A 24,759-nucleotide genomic window follows, 5' to 3' on the forward strand; every position below is an offset into this window, starting at 1 on the left:
CTCCCTTGAGAAAGGGACCTATTTTCTTTCACTTTCCCTCTCCCGTTCCCTGTTGCTGTTGGATGGCGGGGGCCAAAGGCGGCTGGGATGACCGCATGCCCTTGTATCCTGGCTTTCACGTTCGGGAAAGATTCGGAAGAACGCTATCACTTCGATATCAGCGGCTTGTCCTGGAACGTTGTTCTGGGATACTTACCCAGTAGAAGTGTCATGACTTGTTATTATTCGAGCATTTTTTTTTTCGTGTTCAAATAAGATACAAAGCAGACTCGTTTCAAAATTCTAACAGACGTTTTTAGTTTTTTATTAATAAAATTATACAGAGTCAGGAATAAGTAAAATAAACGAATCGGGACATAAATCAATAACGGCCTAACGGCATGATCGATATTCTTTTTTTTTTTTTGAAGGAAACTAATTTCTTGTGGCTTGTATCGTACAGTGTGGGAGATATGTGCAATCGGTAGCTGTTTTTATTTTGTTACTATTGTTTATTCACAGCTGAGATATTTGTGGCGAAAACTCCTAGACTTGTTGAATGTCATGATGACTAAAATAAATACACGGACTTGACATAACATTTCAAAAAAGTTAATTAAACGTTTCGCCTCCCAAGCGGTAGAGCACCAATGTCGGGGTCTCTCTCGACACAGATCTGTTTATCGGAAATTCTAATCTACGTTTCGGAGAGACGACCGGGATTTTTGGTGCACGAAGTGCAAAGAAAATCGCGGCCCTCTCCCCGTAGCGTACACAGAACTTTCCGATTGTTAAAGCTGTGTCGAGGTAGACGGTCACATTGCTGTTGTGCTTACTGAAGATGCCTCCCACTTGGCACACAAAACCTTTAATGATTTTTTTTAACGTCATGTCAAGTCGGTGTCCTTATTTTAATTATGACGGCTGTGTGAGCCTCAAAACACGGCTGAGAAACGCTTTGTTCTTTAATAATTAGTACAGATAATGATCAAAAAGGCTGCACGAAATGGCACTGTGTAGCTGTGGATATAAATATAAAAAAAAAAATATATTAGAAACAAATCAAGGGAGTGTTCAGAAAAAACCCGCTCATAGTTTGTCACGCCTAACTTGGTTTATAATTAAAAAAATTTATCAAGTAGAAAGATGCGTTCACACAACGGTAAAGCGCTTGCTCTTCCTAGAAACTTTACTGTGTTCGTGAGATAAAGTCTCACCTAAATTGCGGTTGAAGAGGTGTACTTTCCGAATAGCGGGTTGACGCAACTTTAAGGGCACCTTGAATAAAGAACACAATTGTCTAGTTTATCATATTTTTTATGCTGTAACTGACGCAGGCTTTACTACTAGAATGAATAAATTTATTCTACACATTTCCGAAAAACCGGAGACGACGGGCGACAAAAAAGGGGACCACACACAAAAGGTGTCAAAAACGTTCTCGCCCGGGATTTCCTCCAAAAAATTGAAAAAGGAAAAAAAAGTTCATCAGTTTTGTGCTTTAATTAAAAAAAATACTGTCAGCCTTTCCACACTAATGAAGTAGGAAGAGCAGCGGAGCTGTATATGTGCCGCCATCTATTAGCGACGGCGGCAACCAGACAACCAGAAAATTGGTAAGCCGATTGTCTGGTTGTGTCGAGATTCATTTGTCCACCGACACGACGCTGGAGACACTAGCCCTTAACAGTTCCGCTGTGAAAATAAACATTCCGGATTTTCTTGTAACTTTAATCAGTGAATGCTGCAATACCAGTAAATTCATATCAAGAACAACATGTTTCATAATATTGTTTTAAAAAATGTGTAACAAGGTGAATGTTGCAGTCGATTACCTCTGGGGGGAGGGGGGGTGTCTCTCTCAAGCGCGAAACACATGTACGATGAAAGCCTCCGATCCGACGTCTGAACTGACGTCCGAACCGACGTGCGATCCGACGTTCGAACTGACGTCTGAACCGACGTGCGATCCGACGTCCGATCCGACGTCCGATAGCTGCTCTAACTTGCCGTAAACGATTATTCGAGACACATGCTTCCGACCGAGCTTGTCACGCGTCGTTCCGACGGTTGCGATAGGCTCCGCCCAGTTCCGTGACCCAGTGCGTTTTTTCTGACTTCCTGCGATCGGTAAACTCCGCGACAACTTTTCTCGGCAACGCAGTGGAAGGTACAGGCACGCGTTCCCTCTTTCATTTTGAGCGCTGAATAAAGCTTTGCGTAAGCTCTCCTCTTCTCCCCGGAAATGCCAAGATAAGTAACGTCGGAAGAGGGACTGGGAACCGGATCCTTGCTCCTAAATAGCCCGCACCCCGAAACGTGACGTCTTCGTGAAGTTGCCGCTACCTGCGTCGTCATTGGCTGCGGCCATCCGACCACCGCAACCACCTCTGGACAGTCGGTCGCACGCCGCAACGCCGTTCCGACGTGGCGACACGACCAAAGAAGCCGCGTCCGATCGTCGTATCGCCGGATCGGACGGTGTCGTCGTAGATGTGTTTCGTGTTTTAAACCTGCTCCTATTGACGCCAAGGCAGTGTGGCAAACTATAAACATAGAAATGTGTTACGTAGGCGCCTGCCGTCTATAGGATGTACTGCACGTATTGAAACTAAAACACCGAAGGAGCCGGCGGATGCAATTTGACGCTAGTGTTGGGAAGCCGGCACACGAGACCCATAGCGACCGCAAGTCGGGAAGTTTTTGGCGCTTTCGCCAACGAGCCAAGAGACCCAAAACGGATTTTAAAAAAATACTCGTCGTAGCTCATTTCCTTTTCCCTTGAGGGAAACGCTCTGTACTTAGCTTTTTTGTTTTTGTTTTTATGTTAAGGGTAAGTTAATTACTTGTGATTCACGTTAGGACTCTGTAAAGCTTCTTGTTTATCCTACATTGCAGTTCAGCTACCGAATCTCCCAGAAAAAAACAGTGCTGTATCATCGATGTTCTTTAATGGGTCTGAGTATTTTAAGAACCACGGAAGGCCATTGGCGTAAAGAGAAACAAAGATTAGCTCAACAACCGGGCCATCTGGCATCCAAGTTAACGCAGTTCATGGGCTATAAATGAACGCATGAATTATCACCTATACTCGTCTATCAGAAGGATAACCCTCGAACTGTTCGGACAGTGTGTCACGAAAGCCATAATTACATAACTTGTTCAGTAGGGTGTTGTGATTAACTGTGTCAAAAGTCTTCTTCATATCTAAAATCAGAACCACAGCACTCATACTGCCATGAAGATCCTGATTAGGAATTGGGTTAAAACAGGAATGGCAGAAGAGCTTGATCTGTAATGCTTAAAACCGTGTTGATAAGAACAAAAAATATTTATAGTCACTTATGAATTCTTTTAAATGCCTACAAAGCATGCTTTCAAATATGGTGTTAATTGTACTTAAAACTTATATCCGTATATAACATGATGGTTCGGAAGGATCGCCATCTTTAAACACGAACACCACTTAAGCTATCTGATGTCCAAATGGACATTTCGCGCTCTCTAACAAGTTATTCAACAAGTATAGGAGATGAGTGCCTAAACCAGGAACTGAGTAGAGTCCAGCCGCTTTTCCCTACTCGAAGGCTGCTAACTGTTGCTCTAATTTCAGCCATTTTAATTTCCTGCATGACGAGGCCATTTGTGACACGTTTCAGTGGCTGGGGGGGCCGATGAAAAACCTGCAGCAGTTCAGCTGCTAGGAGAGGCCCTGTGTTAGCAAAACAGTCATTAAAAAATCTACCGTCTCCTGTTCTATGAAGTCAGGAAGTACATGCGTATTTGAGCAAAGCCAATTGGATCATTAACTCTGTCCCAGGTCTTCCTAGTGCCCACATCCGCTTGCTCAATAAACCAGATGTATAGTATTCTTTTTTTTTTGGCGCATTGACACACACGTATTCGAGGCATGGTGTCACGTGCCTCACTCCGACGCTCTTATTGGCTAGCGGGGGTTGTAGCCTCCACAGTTGGCTAAATTTTCGTGAAACGGAGTATAGTATCTTCGAGGCAAGTCTTCTCGAGCTCCCTCCCCCCTCCCCCCGCCCCCCCCCCCCCCCCTCCCGCCACAGCTTCCTCCAGGACTCTCCACTCCTATCCACCGCATTGACCCCTCCCCAGTGACTCCGCCCACTACTCTTCACCCCATTGGCACTCCCCGACCGGTTGGCCTGGGTCTACAGAGTATGCGGAATGACGGGCCTTGGCCGGTCACGTGTTAATTTCCCCCACCTCAATTTAGCGGGAAAACTGGATTTTTATGTAGGTCACGTGACATCAATCCACGCGACGTCATTTCCCGCTAAATTTAGCGGAAATATTTTCGGCAGATTATTGTCAATTTTTCCGCTAAATTTCGAGGAAAAACTAAAAAATGTGTAAGTCACCTGACATCAAGTTATGTGATGTCAGTTTCCCCGTTAAACTCAGCTGGGAAATTCGCGGTTAAAGGGATACTGAACCGAAATTTTGAGCTCACAAAACAAGGCTGGACGGATAGGCGGGACGCTGCAAAACCCAAGAAACATCACATATACAGGGATATCTCTAACAGTTCGCCGTATTTTTGTAAAAAAAGTGCGCAATCGAACACAGCCGACTAGGCTGACGAGACAGGGTACGTCACCAATCCTGTTCGTTCTCCTCCTGGCTACGTCCCGTCGAACTGGTGAACTGAAGCGAGGAGGAGAGAAGCGAGGCCGCTTCCCCTCATTCTCAGATTCTCGCAGAGGGGAATGACGTCGTAGACCTCTCTTGATCGCGCCCTTCCTTTTCAAAATGTACGGCGATCCGTTTAAGATATCGCTGTGTAAGTGATGTTTTGGAGTTCGTAGCCTCCCGTTCAACGCTTCTGCGGCCTTATTTAGTAACATCTAAATTTTCGGTTCAGTACGCCTTAAAAATTTTTCTGACTACCCTTAATCTAAAAACCTACACTCTAAAATATGCCTGCACGTCTACTTACCCGCAAAACATTCGAAAAGGCAATCTCTGTGATCTAGGAAATCAGCTCTGCGAATGATGAGGCGGAACATCCGTTTAGACCTAAAAATGAAGTCTGCGCTGTCGCATTGCGCAATGCAAAGTGTCAAGCTTGCATGGCGTAATGCTACAGCGCAGATTTAAATTTAAGATCTAAACAGATGTTCCGCCTCATCATTCGCTGAGCTGATTTCGTAGATCGCAGAGATTGGCTTTTCGAGTGTTTTGCGGGTATGTAGACGCGCAGGAATGTCTTAGAGTCTAGCCTAAAAACGATTCATTAGAAAAACAAAACAAAAAAAACACGGCGAAAGATATTTTGTTACGAACAAAAGCCTCCTTGAAAATTAAGATGTCATGAGGGCACAATGTTGCTCTACAAACAACCAACCAGCTAAAATTCCGGTGAGAAGCTGGTGGTAGTATTAGGGGCGAAGCTCCTTAGGGTCTAGCCTTGTCTGTCCGTCCGTCCGTCCGTCCGTCCGTCTGGCGTCCGTGCTCACATAAAAAGAAAAAATGTTTGCGCCGTCGAAAGGATTCGAACCTGTGCGGGGATTTCTAGTCCATCGCCTTAACCACTCGGCCACGACTGCGGGACGAGTAGGGGGCTCTGAGATGTGGTAGTAACTCAAGAGCTGGGGTTTCTGTCATGAATGAAACGTTGCATGTAGCCGATTAACGTACATACAGGAGAGGGCGCTGCGGTCAAATGCGTATATAATCGCGTTAAACTTCGCATGCATTGGCTCGACGTTTATAGACGAGGGCGCTGCGGTCAAATGCTCAAATGCGTATATAACCACGTTCCATACCACACATTCTCTTTCTTACATGGACCGTTGACTTAAGCGGTGGAGATGCGTTCCAGCGGCTTCTAGAGGATCTAAGCTGACCCGCTAGAAAAACCAATGGCTGCGCATTTCACCGACCATAAAGCAGTAATAATGAAGTCGAAACGCAACCCGGAACTCAGCACTACCTATGACGAATAAAAAAAATCAACGAAAATTCGCACTACCTACGAGCAATAAAATCAGTATCATGAGCACCACCCGAGCTTCGCCCCAATCAACGTCATTCACCACGTGGAGATGTGTTAATTTTTTTATTAATTAAAGTTTTAGAGTGGATCGGCTGTTTTCCATTAGTTTAAAATTTCGGCAGCGCTCGTATTCAGTCTCCGTAAATTGATATCAGTCATTTAATTTTGTTCGACTTCGGAACGGAGTTGCCCTTTAAATTATTAGTGACTACAGGGGCAGATATTTGAATGTTTCATGAGCATCGATATCTACAAGAAACCAAAGACTAACACGAGTTGATAGGAGGAATATTTTATTGGATTCATCAATGTCGTTATAGAACAATTGATAGAAACATCTGGTATTTTCTAGGTTGTCTGATCACTACAGCGAAAATCAGTTCTAAGTTTCAAACAGAAGCCCAAAAACATTATAATGACGCGACCGACAATTAAACAAAAAGTCAACACCTCTAGTCGTAAGTCTTTTTTTTACGTTGTTAGCAAGATACAGTGATAAAGAGCAACCAGAGACTCAGGAAACGAGATAAGAATTAAAGGGAATCACAAATTCCCTCACGCATCCAAAGACTCATAATGTCAGTACCCTTAAATGTATCGTCAAACTTCATCTGCATTTTTAGCATATTTTCTTGCGAGAAGTACGATCTCCAGTCACCTACTGCTCCTTTTCGGACAAGGTTGTATCTCCCCTTTTTTGTAGCGTTAATCCTCTCGGCTACGAAATCCTCCGGAACTAACCCGCGCCCGAATACTTGGGAAAACTCACCCAAGGTGCACTCAAATACATCCCTCATAAAGTCGACACCGCTTCTCTCCACAATGAGCTCCATAAATCTGCCGTTACTCCGCAAAGCTTCGCCGTAACCTTTGCCCAAGAAGTCTGCCAACTTCAGAACAACGCTAGCCCTGTCCTTGACAATCTCTTCGTATGTCACGAAAAACACATTCGCATCTTGTCTGCGGCCGTGACCCGAGATGACGTGGTTGAAATAGTCCCCGAAGCCGGACTGTCCATCGAGAAACGCGTTTAGGAAGTCTTCGAAACTTCCGTCGGCGAAACGGAACGCCGGAAGATCCTGCATCATGTGGAAGTTGGACACGCAGCAATCCCAGGGGTTTCTGGCAACATAAACGTATTTCGCCTTTCCGCTGAGCCGCAGTCTGTTCATCGGCAGGTGCGTCCGTAGGAGTCTAGGAGCGTCTGATGTCTCTCGGGGTCCATGTATCTCCAGGAATGGGGATCTTTGCGTGAACTCGGCCAGTGTCCGCGCCGACTGACCTCTGTTCACAATGAGCTGGATCATTTGCTGAACCAAATGAGTGCCTGTTCTGGGGTACGACACCTGCATTTTTGTAATGATGTGTTACATCTTATTAGTCTCTGAAAACTTGTGAAGCCCTGGGCGTGGCTTATCATCTTTACGCTTCTTGCTCCGCGATTGACCCTTGAACGTTCATATCGGCTAATGCCGAAATGCCATTGGATGCGAAATGATAATAAGATGTGCAGCTAGACTCGCCCCCCGCCGTGTTTTTCTTAAGTGGTCGGTGACTTTAATGTACGTAATTATCGCAAAAATTTGTTGGTACAATAATACTTCACTATAGTGACTAACATGTTAATAAAGGAAGGGCGTGGTAGTCTTTGAGCACCTTATTATCACTCATCTTGAGCATCTTTAATCAAAGAGGGATATTGATGTCTTCTGCCTCCCACTATGCGGGCGCAGAAGTGCTTATTCTAAGCGAGAAACGCGTGGCGCTCCTTCGCGTCCTACGAATCGTGCAACGTGTCGGAGAGGTGACCAAATCTCACCGCGGCGAGTTGTGTTGTATTTATTGCACCGTATTTTCGAAGGGTCGTGCGACGTACCCCAAGTTACGTCATGCTTGTGTCACTTTTGTTCTATACTTCAGCAAAAATGTACAGGATAACGACCGAATTGTGAGCACAGTTTTACCTCGTAAATGTGTGCTTCTACAGAGTGAGTAGACATCCAGCTTTGGTTGTTTGAGGATACCGCATAAATCAATTTCTTGGCGTATCCAGTTATGATTATTTGAAAAGGCGGTCGAAGATTCTACTTTTTGTATATAAATTTAAAAAAAACCTTTTATGAGTAAACCATAAAACAATTCACAGTGTGCATTTTAATACGTGGTGGCGATCTGCAATTAAAAGACCTCTGTGTGAAGCAACACACGAGAGTTGGCGGCAGCTTATAATTTGTAGCCGAAATATACCAATAAACATTCTTTTTTGTTGGGTTTGTGTTTCTTGAGCATGTTTCGTTAGTGAATATTTGAAATATATTATACACTAGACCAAACAAGCAAACGCCACATTTGGTTCATTAAGCATCGTTTGCTATCGGAGGTCAGTGACTTCGCCCTCGTCTTTCCTACCTCCATCTGTCGGCTCTTGCGCCACTCAGACACCTCGTGTTAGAAGACGGACGCCGTAAGTAGCAAAATCATGTTTTTAATTGTTTACACTTTAATAAAGGCAGTTCATTTTTTTCGAATTTTTTATACTTACACTGTATCGTTTTGGGCAACTAAAAAAAAGAAAAAAAAAACAAAAAAAAAACCTTAGCGAGATAAGTTAAAGACCGATTTATGCTCTTCCTTCAAAGGGCCCACTATTCGTTTGACTTACGAGGTAAATATTCTTATTTCTCAATTATAAAAATAGGGTGATCGTGCACCTGTGTGTTAGCTATATTCCGACGGAACTGAGGAAATGTAGAATCACCTGAATAACGTCCCCTTCTTCAGGTTCAAACTCCTGCGCTTGAATATAGTGCAAGGGATCAAATACAATCGAACACACCTCGCCGTCGATGAGAGTGGTCGCAGGACCCTTCTTGGAAATGCTCATGGTAAAGAAACTCGCCACTTTTTGCCCTACTGAAAAATGAAAACAGTATTATTAAATGGTGACAAACAACAAAAGAAAAGCCCGAATGGGTTGCAATATTGAGATCTCAAATCTCAAGGGCCCGTTTGCTCGAAGACGGTTAACTTTGACTGCGGCAAAAAAAAAAAAAAAAAATTAACCGCTTTTTTTTTTTTTAGGTACCTACAAGTACCTAGTCGTGTTTGGCGAGGGCTGGATGAGCGACAGCTGCATTTTATTAGGGAATGGTAGCCGGTATCACCTACTGGTTGTAGCGAATATGAGTGGCTTTCGAGGAAAAGTTCCCGATAGGGGACACTCAAGAAAGCGGCTACCGGGTTTTCGCGACGCAGCGCGGCATACATTTGAGGCCAAGGAACACGTTTTCTTGCTCGTGGTATAGATATTGGATAAAATAAAACTAAATTAACCCATATCTGGGAAATGTCTAAATGTTTGACTGTCTGAGGCGAAGGCAAGCCTCGTTGAAATTCCTTTCCAAGTTCAAAAGAGGACGATGATGTTCAGTCCTAGAAACGATGAGGTAGAAGTGAGCTCTGAAAGGCGGGCGGTGCACCGGCAGCGTGGTTGGTCAGCATGTAAGAACTGTATATAACACCATCATAAATTGAAAACCGTGCAATTCGGCTCCAGTTAAAATACATCTATTGTTAAATTATCCAAGCATCGTGGAGAACGCAGAAAGTGTAATCAAATACTTTACTAGGGGGAATACATTCCACTCTGCTCATTTGCATTAGACAGAACGCCTACAGCGCCGAATCCAGCCCTGACGGAGTGGAGGTCCGCGCCAGTCCACGCGCAAGGGCACGTGGATTTTCACGGCGGCAGCGGCGGTGTCGTCTCCAATTCCACCTAAAGCCACTTCATGTTTCAAAAATAGCGCAAGGTGCGCCGATGCACGAGGCACGTGCAACGTGCAATTCTTGGGAAGATCATGGCGGCTCAGCGCAGCAAAGTTACAGTGTACTAGAATACTTGGGTAGTGTTGGGACCGGAGCGGCTCAGCAACGGGAGCTCGTGAGGGCGCGTGTATTGACAGTTCGAGGCGGCGCTGTAGTCGAGTTATCCGGCTCGCGCAGCCCGCCTATTTTTTTCTTTTTTTCTTTTTTCTCTTTGACCGGTGCATGTATCGAAAGCTAGCAGCGCGAGCTCATAGCGTTGGCAGCTGCCCTTGGTGCACGGGAGCTCGTGCCGCCGAGATGTGCCCTAGAGCAAAGAGCTCGCGCTTGTAGCCTTTCCTGCGGTACAACACAAGGTGAAACAGAGTATAGGGCACGTAAAAAAAATCGGTATTTTCAAATCTTTTTTTTTTTTAATTTTTGCGGTAGGCAAAGGGTTAATGAAATGTTTGATGGGCCATGTTGCAATTGCAGCTTTAAAGGAAGCCAACATTAAAGGCCAACCTAATTTAAAAAGTTCGCGAACAAACAACGATCTTTGAGCGAAAGTAACAAGGTGTTCGTTTTTGCTGCGTTTGTCCGTCTATTTTCGTTTCTTCCTCAAGCTTAATTATCTCTACCAACCCGCTCGTTCTGTCCTGAGATATTCATCGCTAAAAGTTTGCCTTTTTTCACTTAATTAAAAAAAACTGCGCGCTGAAAGCGCGAATGAGGTTGTGCTGATATTGATGCGTAGAAGAATGACGGAGTTGTTTCTGTTTCCTCGTCACTAACTCGACAGCGTTTCTTCGGTGGACTCGCCGGCGCCACACATCAAGACGAGTAAGTTACTATTCTACGTATTATTTTCATAACGCGGTTTCTGAATCAAGCGAAGAAAGGCAAACTTTTGCGATTAATTTTGCGAACCTCGTTGCCTTTTCGCGAATTGTCGAAATTGTGTTTGCCTTTAATAATGACTCTTTTTAAAACTGCAATTGCACCATGGCCAATTAAGCCGTTAATAAACAAGTTAACTGACAAATCTTGGTTCATTATTAAACATTGCAACGGTTATTCACCCATTCATTGTCCACCGAGCTACAGATATAACGAAAGACGGCATCCACATATCTGCCACATCCTTTTTTTGTAAAAGATGTAAAGTTCTGTAAAGAATAAAACAAAAACGCCCTGAATGTCTGCGTGAACCAGATACGCCCCCTGTGGAACCATGGGTGTTTCCCTTCGAATACTCAGCTCAGGCGAGACTTCCCTGGTCGTCAGAAAGCAGCTGTCGGTTAAATGTATTGTTGTGAGCGTGTAGGTTTCAGATGGTTTACCCTCAAGAGGATAATACGCTGCATATTTTAACCATGTATGCGCTGCACATTGTTGCCATTATTTCAATGCCGTGCTGTAAACTATTACAACTTTTTCCTTGCCTGATCTACGTGTGCTCATGTTTTGTGCTCAAAATGATGTGAAATAGTTTCTTCTTTTCTTTGAATCTTATAAAGCATTACTTGTTCAGCCCACATTGTCTCAGTTTTTGGACTTAAGTTAGAACGCGTGATAAAAATTGTCACGGCTTATAAGCCATTTCTTACAAGTGAACGTCGGGTGATTCTCGGATGGTCGTGGCAGCCACGAAGAAATAGAAGATTCTCACCCCTTTGCGACCGTCGCTTGGGTGGTTCGTCGCATAAATGGACACAAGAATGAGTGACAAGTGAAGCGAGCTGATCAAGGACAAGAAAAAGAAGATGGGCAGAAAAGAAGACAGAGAAGTTAACCTAGGGTATTAAAAACATACTAAAACAATATCGAACTTTAGTATGTGCCGTTTCGTTCTGTTATAAAATAAGATAGGAAAAAAAGACTGCTTCCGAGTTTTAGATATCCCTTTTAAATATCTAATGTTCGGCATTTGCGACCAAGGAAAGGGGAATTTCATTTAAAATGCTCACCATCCGACAAACCGAAACCGCTTCTTTAAAGTCGCAATAGTTTTTATGTAAAGGAAGAATAATGTAGCTTGTACCGTCCAATACATTGAAGCATCATGTTGCTAACGATCGTGCCGCAGCGTAATTGATGCCGCGGTACGACCGCTGGCAGGTCGTAGCTGTATCAGAAATCCTATGTGCACTCGGGAGGAGGAGGAATAAACGTCTTTATTTGCCTGCAGAGCTAGGTCAAGCCTAGCCGGTGCGGCCCACACCATCACTAAAGCGGCACCAATGATTCATATTTTCGCGCGTGCAGCCGCGCATGCGCACACCTTCCGGATAAGGCGCCGGACGCGACACCTGTCGCGATCAATACCACGCGCTTCAGGCGAGCCCCGTCGGTCCCAACACTACCCAAGTGTTCTAGTACACTGTAGCAAAGTATTTAGCGCACCACTGAGCTACAGTATACTGAGCTAGAGTTTAGACGCCATATTATTCTTAGAAGTGGCGCGCGGCACGTGTCTTGCGCATTTCCACAACAACGAATTTGGTATGTAGAACATATATACCATCGATAGCCGAAACCTCCCCGACGATAGATGGCTCTCGCCAAGCCCAGAAAACGTGTCCGCGTCGAGGCTATTGTATTTGGGAGGAGTGGAATTTATTCTCCCTAGTAAAGTATTTGGTGTAATTTTATGCTTTGCGCGTGCTGTCCTTCTCCGTGTAAAATATTCGAAGTAAATAAACATAATAAGGCTATGAGGAACGCGCGTGCAAAGCTAACTTTGTATTAGGCTTTTGCTACACTATAGAACAGTTACTACTGCAGACGCCAGCACGTGCAGCGCGTGTACCTGTAGAATTCAGCAGCAAGCGTACCGCTATGAAAGAACGACCATCTCGTCCGGTGCCTCGTGATGAACTGCTTTTATGTCATCGAAAAGAAGAGAAGAAAGAGGATAGGATTCTTAAAGTGAGATAGGTAGGGCAATACATAGAAGAAGAAGTGAAAGAGAAATAGCAGAACACAACATTTTCCCCCCTCCCCTTTTTGGAGAAAAACGACTATACAAAATGCACATAACAAAGCCAGTCATAGATATTATACATACAAAGCAAAGATGCACAAATCATAATTCAAAAGAAATTCAAGTTAAGCATTCATTATCAGACTCTTAGCCTAGGCTATTTTTAAAGCATTCGCACTCAACACTCATACTCTTGTACACAATATCTCAAATAACACTGTCAGAAAGTTTCTTTTTACAGAATTCCAGCAAGTTATTTACGAAACTACGGCAAGTTATTTACAGAATTCCAGCAACTTATTTACAAAACTACGGCAAGTTATTTACAGAATTCTAGCAATAAATTTCACTTCGGATAATAAGCGTTAAAGAAATATGTAAACTTCTCTTCGCCCCAAGACAAATATAGTCAACTGTCACGTCTGTCACCGCGGGTCAGAGACTCAGATCTCTAAACCGAACCGGTGGTCGGCGAGTTCGGGTCGATCGCCGAAGCTCCTCCACTGGGGGAACGGAAACTGGCACTGGGGGAATTGTAGCATCCACTGAGGGAACGGGAATTTCCGGTGGCAACCTCACTCTTTGGTGTGTACTTGGTGGCACCGTCACGGCACCCTGTCGAGAGTCAAAAAGACCGGTTGGACTACCTGGGCACGCTTCGTCTCCATCCTCATCTTGTCCCCGTGGAGGTGGAAAAGGCGGAGGCGTATGTGGCCTTAGCTGCTGCTGCTGCCACTGAGTAGCCTGCTTTAATCTGTTTGGCCGCCACTCATGATGAGGACGCTGGCTTCTAGAGGTCTTTCTGAGAATTCCCTGTGTACGAAGGCGCTCAAAAGACTGTGTCGTTGCTTGCGACGACTTCTCAACGTTATCTGGGCCAGGTGGAGCCGTTGCCGCTGTAAGCTTGGAGGCGTTCCAGATCCGACCGTCCTGAAGCTTGAAGGTCCATCGACCGACACGCTCCACAATTTTCATTGCCTGACCAAAAGCTTGGTCTCCCTTCTTTACCTTTCCTGGCTTCCTGACGCGCACCCATCCGCCGACCTGGAATGTCGGAACTTTGGCAGCTCGCCGTCTGTCTGTGTAGCGCTTGCTGTGCTCTTGTCCCCGCTGCACTCGGCACCGCAGACGCTGCAGCTCCTCAAATGGGTTCTTCAAGAACTGCGATGGAGAAAGGCCAATGATGTGAAGCCGGTTGCGTGGCTTGCGTCCATGTAGCAGAACCGCAGGAGACAGTTCTGTCGTTGCGTGCGGCGTACAACGATACACGCACAAGTAATCCAGAACGGCAGAGTGGATTGGACGCTTCTCTAGTGCAGCACACTGTAAGAACGACTTGAAGGTACGATTAAATCGTTCTACTTGCCCGTTCGCTTGTGGATAATACACAGAGACCAGGTGATGGTTAACACCTCGCTTAGCCAGGAAGCTCTCGAATTCTGCAGAAGAAAATTGAGGTCCATTGTCAGACACAATGGTGTCGGGGTATCCTTCCCGAGAAAAGACGAGCTTCAGGAAACCGGTCACCGTGCTTGTCGTGACGTTGGAGCAAAAATGGACTTCAGGCCACTTTGAAAAATAATCCACGAGCGTGATGCAGTACCGATACGCTGGTGGCGAAGCTTCAAATGGGCCAACGATGTCGATGCCGAGCTTTGACCATGGTCGCTCTGGCAAGGGCACGGGTTGCAAAGGTGTTGGCGATGTCTTTGCACTCTTGTCAGCCGAGCTACAAACACCGCAGGTTTGGACTGCCATTTTCACCTCCGCATTCATGCGGGGCCACCAATATAGTTCGCGAAGGCGAGTCTGCGTCCTGACGATGCCAGGGTGGCCCTCGTGTGCTCGGCCGATGAGAGCATTTCTCATACTGGTAGGAACGACGAACTGTTCCCCGCGCAGCAGCAGACCGTCGTGTACAGAGAGTGTCTCTTTAGTGGCGTGGAAGATGGCTTCGTCGGAAGACAACGCCCTAGATGGTGGCCATTCCGACATGACATAAGACATCACTACAGTCAGCTGGGGGTCATCCGCCGTTTCCTGTTGGAGTTGAGCTTTTGATATGCATTCGTCGTTCAGAGCGGTGAAAGACACAATCTGCTCGTCAAATGCTGTCCCTCCCTCATCTTCCGGTACCGGAAGTCTGGAGAGAGCGTCAGCTACTTGATTCTCTGCGCCACGCTGGTACTGTACTTGAAAGTTATAGTTCAGCAACCGGGTCGACCACCGAGTGATCCGGAGTGGGCGATGTCCGGTCCCTCTTGTGGCCAAAAGAGCGACGAGAGCTTGATGGTCTGTGCGCAGAGTGAATTGGCGACCCCAGAGATATGTGTGCCATTTTTCACAGGCCCACAGACACGCAAGGGCCTCTCGTTCACCCGAAGAGTACTTCCTTTCTGCGGCAGTCAGCGTTCGTGATGCGAAAGCAATTGGGTGAATGTCTTGTCCGTGAAGCTGCTGCAACACTGCTCCAATTCCATAAGCTGAAGCATCCGTAGCTACGATGATAGGCAGCTCTGGGTCAAACATCTTTAACGTTCTTGCAGAGGACAGCAGCGTTTTCACCCGATTGAAACTTCGATCTGCTGCCTGGTCCCAGATGAACGGGGTGTCCTTCCTCAAGTACGTTCGAAGCGGTTCCACTTCAGAAGCCAGGCGCGGTATAAAGCGTGAATAATATTCAACCATTCCTAGGAATGACCGCAACTGCTTTAGGTCCGTGGGAATGGGTGCCGCACGAATAGCGTCGACTTTGTTTTGAAGGGGTGAAATCCCCGCAGCACTAACTTTGTGCCCCAAGAACGAAATTTCTCCTACGTCAAACACGCATTTGTTGTTGAGTTTCATACCAGCCTCAGATATGCGCACGAGCACTTCTTTCAGGCGTTCCAGGTGCTCCTGCTGGTTCTTACCGTAGACAACCACATCATCGAGGTAGAAAAGCACTCCTTTGCAGCCCTGTAATATCTTCGCCATCATCTGCTGAAATGTGGCTGGCGCTGAGGCTAATCCAAAACACACTCGCTTAAAGCGAAACAGTCCTTCATACGTAATAAACGCTGTCAAATCCCGACTATCCGGGTGTAATGGGACTTGATGGTATGCGGCAGCGAGATCTAATTTGGAAAAACGCTGCGCTCCATGTAGGGCGTTGAGCAACTCTTCAATGTGTGGAACCGGGTAGCTGTCGATTACGACCGCTTTGTTCGCTTCACGAAGGTCAACACACATGCCGATACTGCCGTCCTTCTTCTGGACGACTACTATCGGTGACACCCATTCTGAGGCATTAATGCGTTCGATTACTCCAGCTTCCTCAAGACGTTTAATCTCGTCAGAAACTTGTTGTCGAGCAGCTTGAGGAATACGTCTCATACGATGTTTAACAGGAGTGACAGAGGAACGGACCTTTATCTTACAGGTGACTCCCTTGACTCGGCCTAGTCCTGGAGTGAAAAGATGATCGAAGTGTGTCAGAGATGATGGAAGTCTAGGAATGGAAGACACAGGCTTCGCTAAGGCAGTTGGTAGAGTCCGACTTGCCTTTGCTGGTGGCAGAAGACGTTCAGTCCACTGTTCCTCCAGTGCAGCTGACGAGTCGTGCAGCTGAGAGGTCGCGGCTGAATTTGCTACCGTCGACTTGGCTGACAATGTAGGTAATTGTGACGACGTTGATGGTTGTTCTGCCGCACTTGTAGAAGCCTCACCGGTGTCACTGGTCGCAGTATAGAAACAAGTCCGCGTTGCTCCGCTCATTTTGATGTCGAGTGCCACGACGGCGTCCATGCCTAACAATGATGTGCCTTGGTCTGCAATGTAGAATAGTACTTGCGAGCGACGCTGCTTGAATACCACCATTGCCTTGAAGGCTCCCATGATATTAATGGGCTGGCGCGAATAATTCAGTAGCGTCACCGGTGGTGGTATGACGAGGGCATCTCGCGCAAACCATTGCATGAACGTGGCTTTGTCCATTATTGAGACGGATGACCCGGTGTCGAGCAGGAACTGTATCGGCGTTCCAAAGACTTTGGCGGTAATCAATACTTTTTTAGTTGATGATTCTGTTATGTGGCATACGATCTCAGAATCATCGTCGTCGTCGTAGTCATCATAATCTGAGAGCACCTGCTCCACTTGCTTGTATCGCGATCGCTGGTAGTCCCGACGTATGCTTCTGCATACGCGGCCAAGGTGACCCCTGCGACCACAGTTGTAGCAATAAAGGTTTCTTGCGGAGCAGGTGTCGTAGCTCTGGCATCGATGAGGACCATGTCCGCAGTTGGCACAAGTACGTGTGTGGCGAAAATTGTCATGTCGCCTTGAATGCTGCCGCCCTTGCCAGCCTGGCCTTGAGCGAATTGACTGTGCCGCGGGGTCCTGACGGCGGTCCGACGACGGTCCAGATCGTGGTTGCTGATGGCTGGAGAACGGATCTCGGCCGCTTCCCCCGCAGGTCGCACACGCGTCTCTCGAGGCAGGACGTTGTCTCGCAACCCTCTGGGATGATGACCTCCGTGGAGGTGGCGGCGATGTCTCATAGCATATCCGTTGTGAAGAACTATGCTGACGGGCAGGCTGCTTGAATGGCGTTCTGGAAGCATGCCCTTCAGCATAGTTCTACATTCGTATCATGCGCCTTGGTGCTTAGGAAATTTAGCAAAAGGTGTATTGGGACGCTGTCTGCTTCTGCGTGCTATCAATACACCTATTGCGCTATTACCCAAGCATCAAGGAGAACGCAGGAATCGGTGTTCCACGCGCCGCACGTGCTGGCCTCAGCAGTAGAAACTTTCCAAAGCAGATGCCTAAAACAAATTGCATCTTACACGCGCGTTCGTCAACGCTTTATTTTGGTTATTTACTTCGAATCTTTTATACAGGGAAGGCGTGCGTGTGTGGCGCGTGGAACACCAATTCCTTCATTCTCCTTGATGCTTGGGTAATACAGTAAATGGTCTATTGGCGACGTGCGCGATCGACAGTGTCGCTGTGGTCGGCCTGCCACGATTCACCGAATGCTGGCTATGACGTCAGCAAAGGGTTAATCATTGACGGAATTAAGAGGAATGTATGAACTTCAATTGTGACGGTGTTGGCAATGTTGGTTTCAGAGCGCTATGATTTCAGGCTTCCAACATGCTCATTAAAAACACCGTCGATTTGGTTGTTCGCCAGGTCATGACGTCACGAAAGGGAAACATGCGAGGACGCCACCGTAACATCTCGCCGCTAATACTCGGTCGATTGAGTCAAGGCAATCCACTATGGCATTTCAAATACGTTGCCATCCGACAATCACCGCGTTCATTTAGGCTTAGGAATGGCCAGAACCGAAATACTATCTAAAAAATGCGGGAAGGTCATTGCTCATGCTTTGCTGTTTAATTGAGGGAAAGCAAAGCGAAAGTCTCCTGCACCATTCGCTGCTGACTAACGCGCCCCTTGTTGCAGCTACAACGCCATATTAGTTCCAAAGTGGCGACGCTCGCTCGCAGGGGCACCGCCATGTTTCCCCTACGTCCTTGCTCTACCAGTCACGTGACTTAAAATTCCCCTCGTAAGAAAATCTGGTTAACTTTTTACCGCGGTTAATGTGAACGGGCTTCGAGCAATCGGGCCCAGTTTACCTTTTCGCAATCGCTTTTCTTCAAAAAAATAATAATAGATAAATAAATAAACGTATTTTAGTGGCGTTTTTTTTAATCCCCTTTTCACTCTAAGCACTCGAAGTTTGTGCGCAGCAAACGATACAATTTTAACGGGTGAAGCGCCAAAAAAACGAGGATACGAGGAAGACGAGGCAGGACGAAGCGCTAACTTGCAACCGAACGTTTATTGAGACGCACTTACTATTTGTACACAAATTCGGGCTCCCGAGACAAAAAAGAAAACTCCTCTCAGTTAAGTGCACTATCTGTCCACCCACGCACCTATCCTCGCCCTTTACTCTAATGCAGTAGGCTTCAAACAATTCTCTCTCAGTTTTTTTCCTTTTTTCAATTATTTTTGTTTTGGTAAGATTAGGCGGGCACGGGCAGCATCACATTGAATTGCTAGATTATCCGATGTGGAATTTCTAACAAATAGGGCGTGCTTGCGTGCCCTATCGTTGATGCACCTCCCCGGTTGCCCTATACGGTCATGTCTCGTCAATATGAACCCGTTTAATATGGATACCCTGCTATATAGACACCACTTTTGGGGAGGAACTAGGAAAATACATGCATTTTTGTTTGGTTAATATGGACAACTCGCATTATGGACGACTTTTTTACGGGAACGTAGGTGTCCATATTAACGACACATCACTGTGTACGTTTTTTCAGAAGTCATGGGCATTTCGTAAACAACTGACGTTGCGCATGCAATCTGCTGCGCGGCGTGTTTCTTGGCGGAAGCCTCAGCTTTTTCATTTTTGTTGTTAACTCTTGAGCAGAGACTGGACAATATTGACGGCGCAGAGAACGCCACGGGCACCTCAGAGTGCGCGGCGAGCCGTGGGACAGCCCGTGGACGTAGGGGATTACCACCGGTCTTGACTTTGTTCTCTGGTCGGTCGCTTCACCTCCGTTTCTTTTTTTAGCCTTGAAACCAGGGGTTCTGTAACTATGCTGGAAGGAGTTTTGCCTTTTTCGTCTGCCCTCTCCAAATTAGTGCAATGAAGAATTGTGTCGACGTTGATGAGAGCCTCCCTAGACAAGTCGTGTAGGCGTAACATGGGCGAAAGCTTTTTTGATCGGGTGCGACGCCTTAAAACGACGGGCTATACAGAGCGTTTTTTTGAAAGAAGTTGCAGAAACCCTGGTTTCAAAGGTTAGAAAAAGAAACCGACCGAAAACGGCCGACCAGAGAAAAAAATAGACAGAAGCGGTGGTAATCCCCTACGTACACGGGCTGTCCCATGGCCTAGGAAGTGTCGCCGCACACTTTGTTGTGCCCGTGGTGTTCTCTGCGCCGTTAATGTTGTACAGTCTCTGCTCAAGAGTTAACAACAATAAACAAAAATAAAAACTGAGGCTTGCGCCAAGAAACACGCCACGCAGTACATTGAATGCGCAACGTCAGTTGTTTGCCTATGATCTATGACTTGCAGAAAAGCGTATATAGGGACAACGGGGAGGTGCATCAACGATTGGGCACGCGAGCACGCCCTACCTGTTAAAAGTTCCCCATCGGGTAATCTAGCAATTCACTCCGCGCCTAATCTTGACAAAGAAAAATAGTTGAAAACGAAAAACAAAACAACTGAGAGAGATTTGTTTGACGCCTACTGCATTAGAGTAAAGCGCGAGGATAGCTGCGTGAGTGCACCGTCATTGCACTTAACCTCAGAAAGAGTTTTCCTTTTTGTGCCGGGAGCCTAAATTTGTGTACAAATTGTAAGTGTGTTTCAATAAACCTTCATTTGTGAGTTAGCGCTTGGTCCTATCTCGACTTCCTCGTACCCTTGTTTTTAGGCGTTTCACAAGTTAAACATGTATGTACCAACTAGCCCACCTATTCCTTTCACTGCGACGATACAATCCGATAAGCCGATCAAGCAACACCAAAAGTGCATTGTCACGGCCGTCTTTGTGCGTTTGCTGGAAACGGCTGAACAAACCAGAACACGGAGAAACTCCAAGGTCCCGACGCAATAATCCACGGGTGCTTGGTTTACAGCCGGTGACGGCAAATGCACAGATAGGACGAGCGAGGTGACGACGCATTTTGAACGCTACTCGAATAGCTTATCGGATTCACCGTAGGCTGAGTGTACAGGTATAATCAGATTTAGCTACAACAACCAGCCTGTAATTTTTCCGTTCTCTCATCGCCGACATAGCAGGTGCGCTTACAAATACGCCACATGCAGGGTGCAGTGCATGAGCTTGTTCTTCCAAATTGCGCAATGTGTTGGAGTGTACTTTGAATCTGGGTGCTGGGAGGACAGGGAAACCCCGGACTGCCTGGTGTAGCTAAGTGTGATTAAGGGTGTACATGTACGGCGGCAACCCTGCAACAGGTTAGGGTGCGGACTTGCTGCTCATGTCCGTTATAATGCGATATAAATGCGACGGCACTACTTTCCAGGCTTTGGATTGCCACAAAAATGAGTTCTAAGATGGAAAAGTAATATTCTTACTTAAAATTACGTTGTCCCCTCACCTCAATAATGTTTGCCCCTCACTTTGTTGAAGCCGTATACAAGGTCCGGTACCACGTTTTTCCGGCGGGCGTCTGCACGATGCCTCCTGTGCTCCGATTTGTACTTAACTGTCGTTTAGTTAGAGACTGCCAATGTGCTTATTCCACCACAGTATGTACCAAACACAGCTGCTGTTTCCGTTAACAGGTGTGCGCGCCTCTGTACATCCTGCTTTTAAACACAGGCGTATTTCTGTGAGTGGCTTGTCTAAAGCCGAAGAGTGTCGATGATAAACTCGAAGGTTTGATTTGTGCAATAAATGAGCTTAAGGCTGCTTAAACCTTACATCTCGTCCAGAATGCCAATACGATAAACGATTGGTAGTGCGATGACTTGGCGAAAAACGTTGGGCAGTCTAGGAGATCAGTCTGTCGTCATCCCTTGTCATCTGCTGGCTTGTGTCTTTAAGGAGTATAGACCTTTCCATCGCTTATCACCCCGGCAAGAATGCTGAGCCACTGAGCTGTGAACGCTTGCGCAGCGTCTGGTATACCGCACAACAAAGCAACAGCGCATGCTCAGAAGGCGTTCCACAGCCCAACATACGAAAATGGAAGCGCGCAGAAAGCGATTTTTTCAAAGGTCTAGAGCACGTAGATTAGCGTTCTGATGCGTAACCTGCCGCCGCTACTGACGGTATTTTATTATTGAAGCAGCAAAACAAGAAGAATCTAGTCGCGTTGTGACGGTGAACATACACTCTAAGACAAAGAGGTCAGTATAGTCCTCCCTAAATGGAGGAACGCTCTTGACACATATGTTCCTTCAGAAAGGGAGAAACTTTCGTCCCTAAAGCAGGGGAGCAAAAGTTCCTCCGTCACCTGCATCTCATTATGGCGGCTACGAATCGAGCGAATCGAGCTCAATAAGGCTTAACGAGAACTTTAAGTCTATTGTACGGAGCGAGAGGAGCGGGAAATAAAAACGTAACACGAGCTTTCCGCGAACTATATTTATTTCCTAAGCCGGCTTCCCCCTGCAGGTAAAGAATCTTACGTTTCGAAAGCATGCAGTCACTCAGTCTTCTCATCGTCAGCACTGCGATGTTAAACGGAGACAACCGGCACTCAGTTCGCGCACTGTACGTCTTACCTTTGCTATTCCTCGAGCCACAATTCTTTCGTCAACCGTTGCGTCAATCGCACGTCACGGAGGAGTGGAAAACCATTCGTTCGTAAAACCAAAAGCCGACACAACTTTTAGCATAAGCTTTTCGCATTTTTCTAGCTTGGTTTGAACGTTGGAATGTCCGAGAATCAAAGCGAAAGGCATACGTCGCGTGTAGGGCCTAAGGAAAGTTGTTTTAGCCCTAGGTAACGGAAGAACCACAGCAACTTTTACCGAGGAAGCTCCTGCGATCACGCCTTTAGCACTCTTCGACTATTTTACAAATTGCTAGTTCTCAAGATTTTTATATGACGTGCTTAATTTTTAGTAGCTTGATCTCGATCGCAGTACTTATTTTTTTAAGTGAAAAGTTGGTTGTTTGTTTAAAGGGAAGATGGGGCACTTCTACATTTGAGAAAAAACGCTTGAATTGCGTTCATTTGGCCTTTAGAATAACAGATATCAAAATTATATTTCTATGCGACGCACCGGAGAGCCATACGAGCAATTTCAAAATAGGACTGAAGCCCCGCCTCCCTAGCCTTGGGCAGCCAAAAGAGCCGTCGATGACGTCACGGACAGCGACTGTCTTTCGCGTTTTTCTCGCGTTTCACAATACTTACGCGGCAAATGGTTTGGGTATTCGGGTTCACGGGGTAAAAATACACTAGAATTAACTTCTAACTCATTTTTTTCAAGAAGCTCCGTAGCTTCCCTTTAAGGGACGTGCATGCAAACTCTTACAAAATATTCGAAACAATCATCCGGAAAAAAAGTTCATTACTAACGTTCATAAATTAGTTCATTTATCCCTTTAGAACTCAGAACAAAGTTAGCAAGTCTTCCCATTTTTTATTGATCAATGCACAAATTACTGGATCCGACGTCCCTTCGAAAGTAGTAGGCTCTAGTATACCCTTCCGATCGGTATCAATAGTCCACACTAACGTCCATGTGTATAATCAGACTCCTTTTAAATGGTTGTCTCATCCTTCATTCAAACATCTAGAATCTTGGAAGAAAGCAGCCCAACTCCTTGGATATCCAGAGATAGCACCACTCATTTAAGGAATTCGTTCAATTTAATTCAGCTCGGAAATAAAACATTAACTGCATATTGTTTTCTAGGATTTATTGCAGCCATAATTGTTTTCGTCAACAGTTTGTTGTATCAGTCAGTCGATTATTTACTCGTTCTAATTACCTGGAAAGGATAAATTGTATTTCTGTTCGCCCCTTGCCCGAAAAAGCACTCTTGTTGCAAAATGTTGACTACCATTCCTTTCAATCTCTTCAATAGATCTTTTTGAAGTGCGAGGGCTGCCTATACTTCGTTTCACCATACCTTGGCAGAGGGCAGCTGCCACAGCCCCCTCGAGCCAATCAGAGAGACCGAGTGAAGGTATGTGGCAAATCTCTGCAGAAGGAGAGCACTCTGATCATGTGTTGTCATATACCTCTCTCCAGTGTGCATATTGGCTCTCTCGGAAGGTAGCCTTGGCCGTTTGCCAATTAGTGATTAAACGAAGTACAGCTGCTATGCGAATTACCCAAGGCCTTGAAACTTTAGGCATTTGTTCGACGAGAATTTTATGTCAGCGATCACTGTGAGCTTGGCTCAGCGCCTATTAGACTCGAGATCCGCATTAGAATTCGACATGAACTGTGGCATATTCACAGGCTTTACGATAAAAAAAAAGGTGGCAGACAATGTTGCCTGATGGTGTTTTGCAAATCATCTATCGTGTCACATCTTTATGAAATGGCCTGCTATACATGAATGCATTAACACATACTATTAAACTAGGTGCTCAGAGGTGTGTTGGTCTTTGTAATTGAGAACTTACAGAGATAATTATTTCTTACTAGTGTAACATTTATTTTCACTAGCTGCGCCCATTTTGGGCTCAAAATTGTTAGTGTACTATGATGTTATTATATCATAAGTGTAGCTTTAAGTATCCTCTCTGCAATGACTACAAAGGCACTTGGAGGGAATTAATGAATAACTAAAATATTCACATCACTGGAATTTGTTTTCGGATGCACCAGATATTCAGGAGAGGTGAAAGAAGTGCAGCTTCATGCAACAAGTCTGCCAGTGTGGGGGCTTGGTGGCAAAGTGGGCTAGCGCACACCAGCTCGGAGCTTGTGGAGCGAAAGCTCGCGCTGCAGAACCCAGGGATCCTCGGTTCAATGACCCCCCCCCCCCCCTCCCCGTTTTAATCTGGATGAGCATCGTACCGGCGTGCGGTCGTGTATCCCTACTGCGTGGTGCACGTTAAAGCCCCCTGTCATGCAGCTGTACTGCACTGGCTAAATTGTTCATCTATACAGTGAGGGACTCGTCGCCACTTTGAACTGGCTGACCAAGTACACGCTATATGAATATCCACACAACCCCAACTATTCTATCTGCCAGTATGGTTTGTCCCATTCATTAACATTGGGGGGGGGGGGGGGGGGGGGGGGAGGGCAGTGATGGAAGTGTCCCCAAGAGCTCCACCGCATGCAGTCGATACAATTCTTCGTGTGTTGACTCTAAAGGCGTAAAGGCTTGAGTGTGAATTAAATACATACTTCGTTAGTAAATCAATGATGTTTATTTCTACTTGACTGCATAATTACTGATTTTTATTAAACGGTTCCTTAGCCCCTTGCCTCCTA

General features: G+C 46.0%; 1 protein-coding gene across 1 annotated transcript; it reads right to left on the reverse strand.

Annotated features, from left to right (window-relative positions):
- Window positions 1-6,280: 6,280 nt before the first annotated feature.
- LOC120849459 (amine sulfotransferase) lies at window positions 6,281-17,110 on the reverse strand. Its single transcript, XM_040221674.3, has 4 exons — window positions 16,936-17,110; window positions 16,502-16,822; window positions 8,763-8,914; window positions 6,281-7,350 (listed from the first exon to the last, which is right to left on the reverse strand). The coding sequence occupies exons 1-4, from the start codon at window positions 17,108-17,110 to the stop codon at window positions 6,538-6,540; spliced, it is 1,461 nt and encodes a 486-aa protein (XP_040077608.3). The 3' UTR covers window positions 6,281-6,537.
- Between the last annotated feature and the right edge of the window lie 7,649 nt (window positions 17,111-24,759).

Source organism: Ixodes scapularis, unplaced genomic scaffold (assembly GCF_016920785.2).
Source record: "Ixodes scapularis isolate PalLabHiFi unplaced genomic scaffold, ASM1692078v2 PGA_scaffold4__175_contigs__length_147842914, whole genome shotgun sequence".
Classification (NCBI taxonomy): domain Eukaryota; kingdom Metazoa; phylum Arthropoda; class Arachnida; order Ixodida; family Ixodidae; genus Ixodes; species Ixodes scapularis.

Bases quoted from the DNA above. Each gene is read 5' to 3' on its own strand.
- LOC120849459 (XM_040221674.3), bottom strand. From the start codon at position 17,110: ATGACAATTTTCGCCACACACGTACTTGTGCCAACTGCGGACATGGTC. The intron at 16,823-16,935 runs GCAAGTGGAGCA...TTACCGCCAAAG, and splicing joins TACCAGCGATCGCGATACAA to TCTTTGGAACGCCGATACAG. The intron at 8,915-16,501 runs GTGAGGCTTCTA...ATTTTTCAGTAG, and splicing joins TACTGCGACCAGTGACACCG to GGCAAAAAGTGGCGAGTTTC.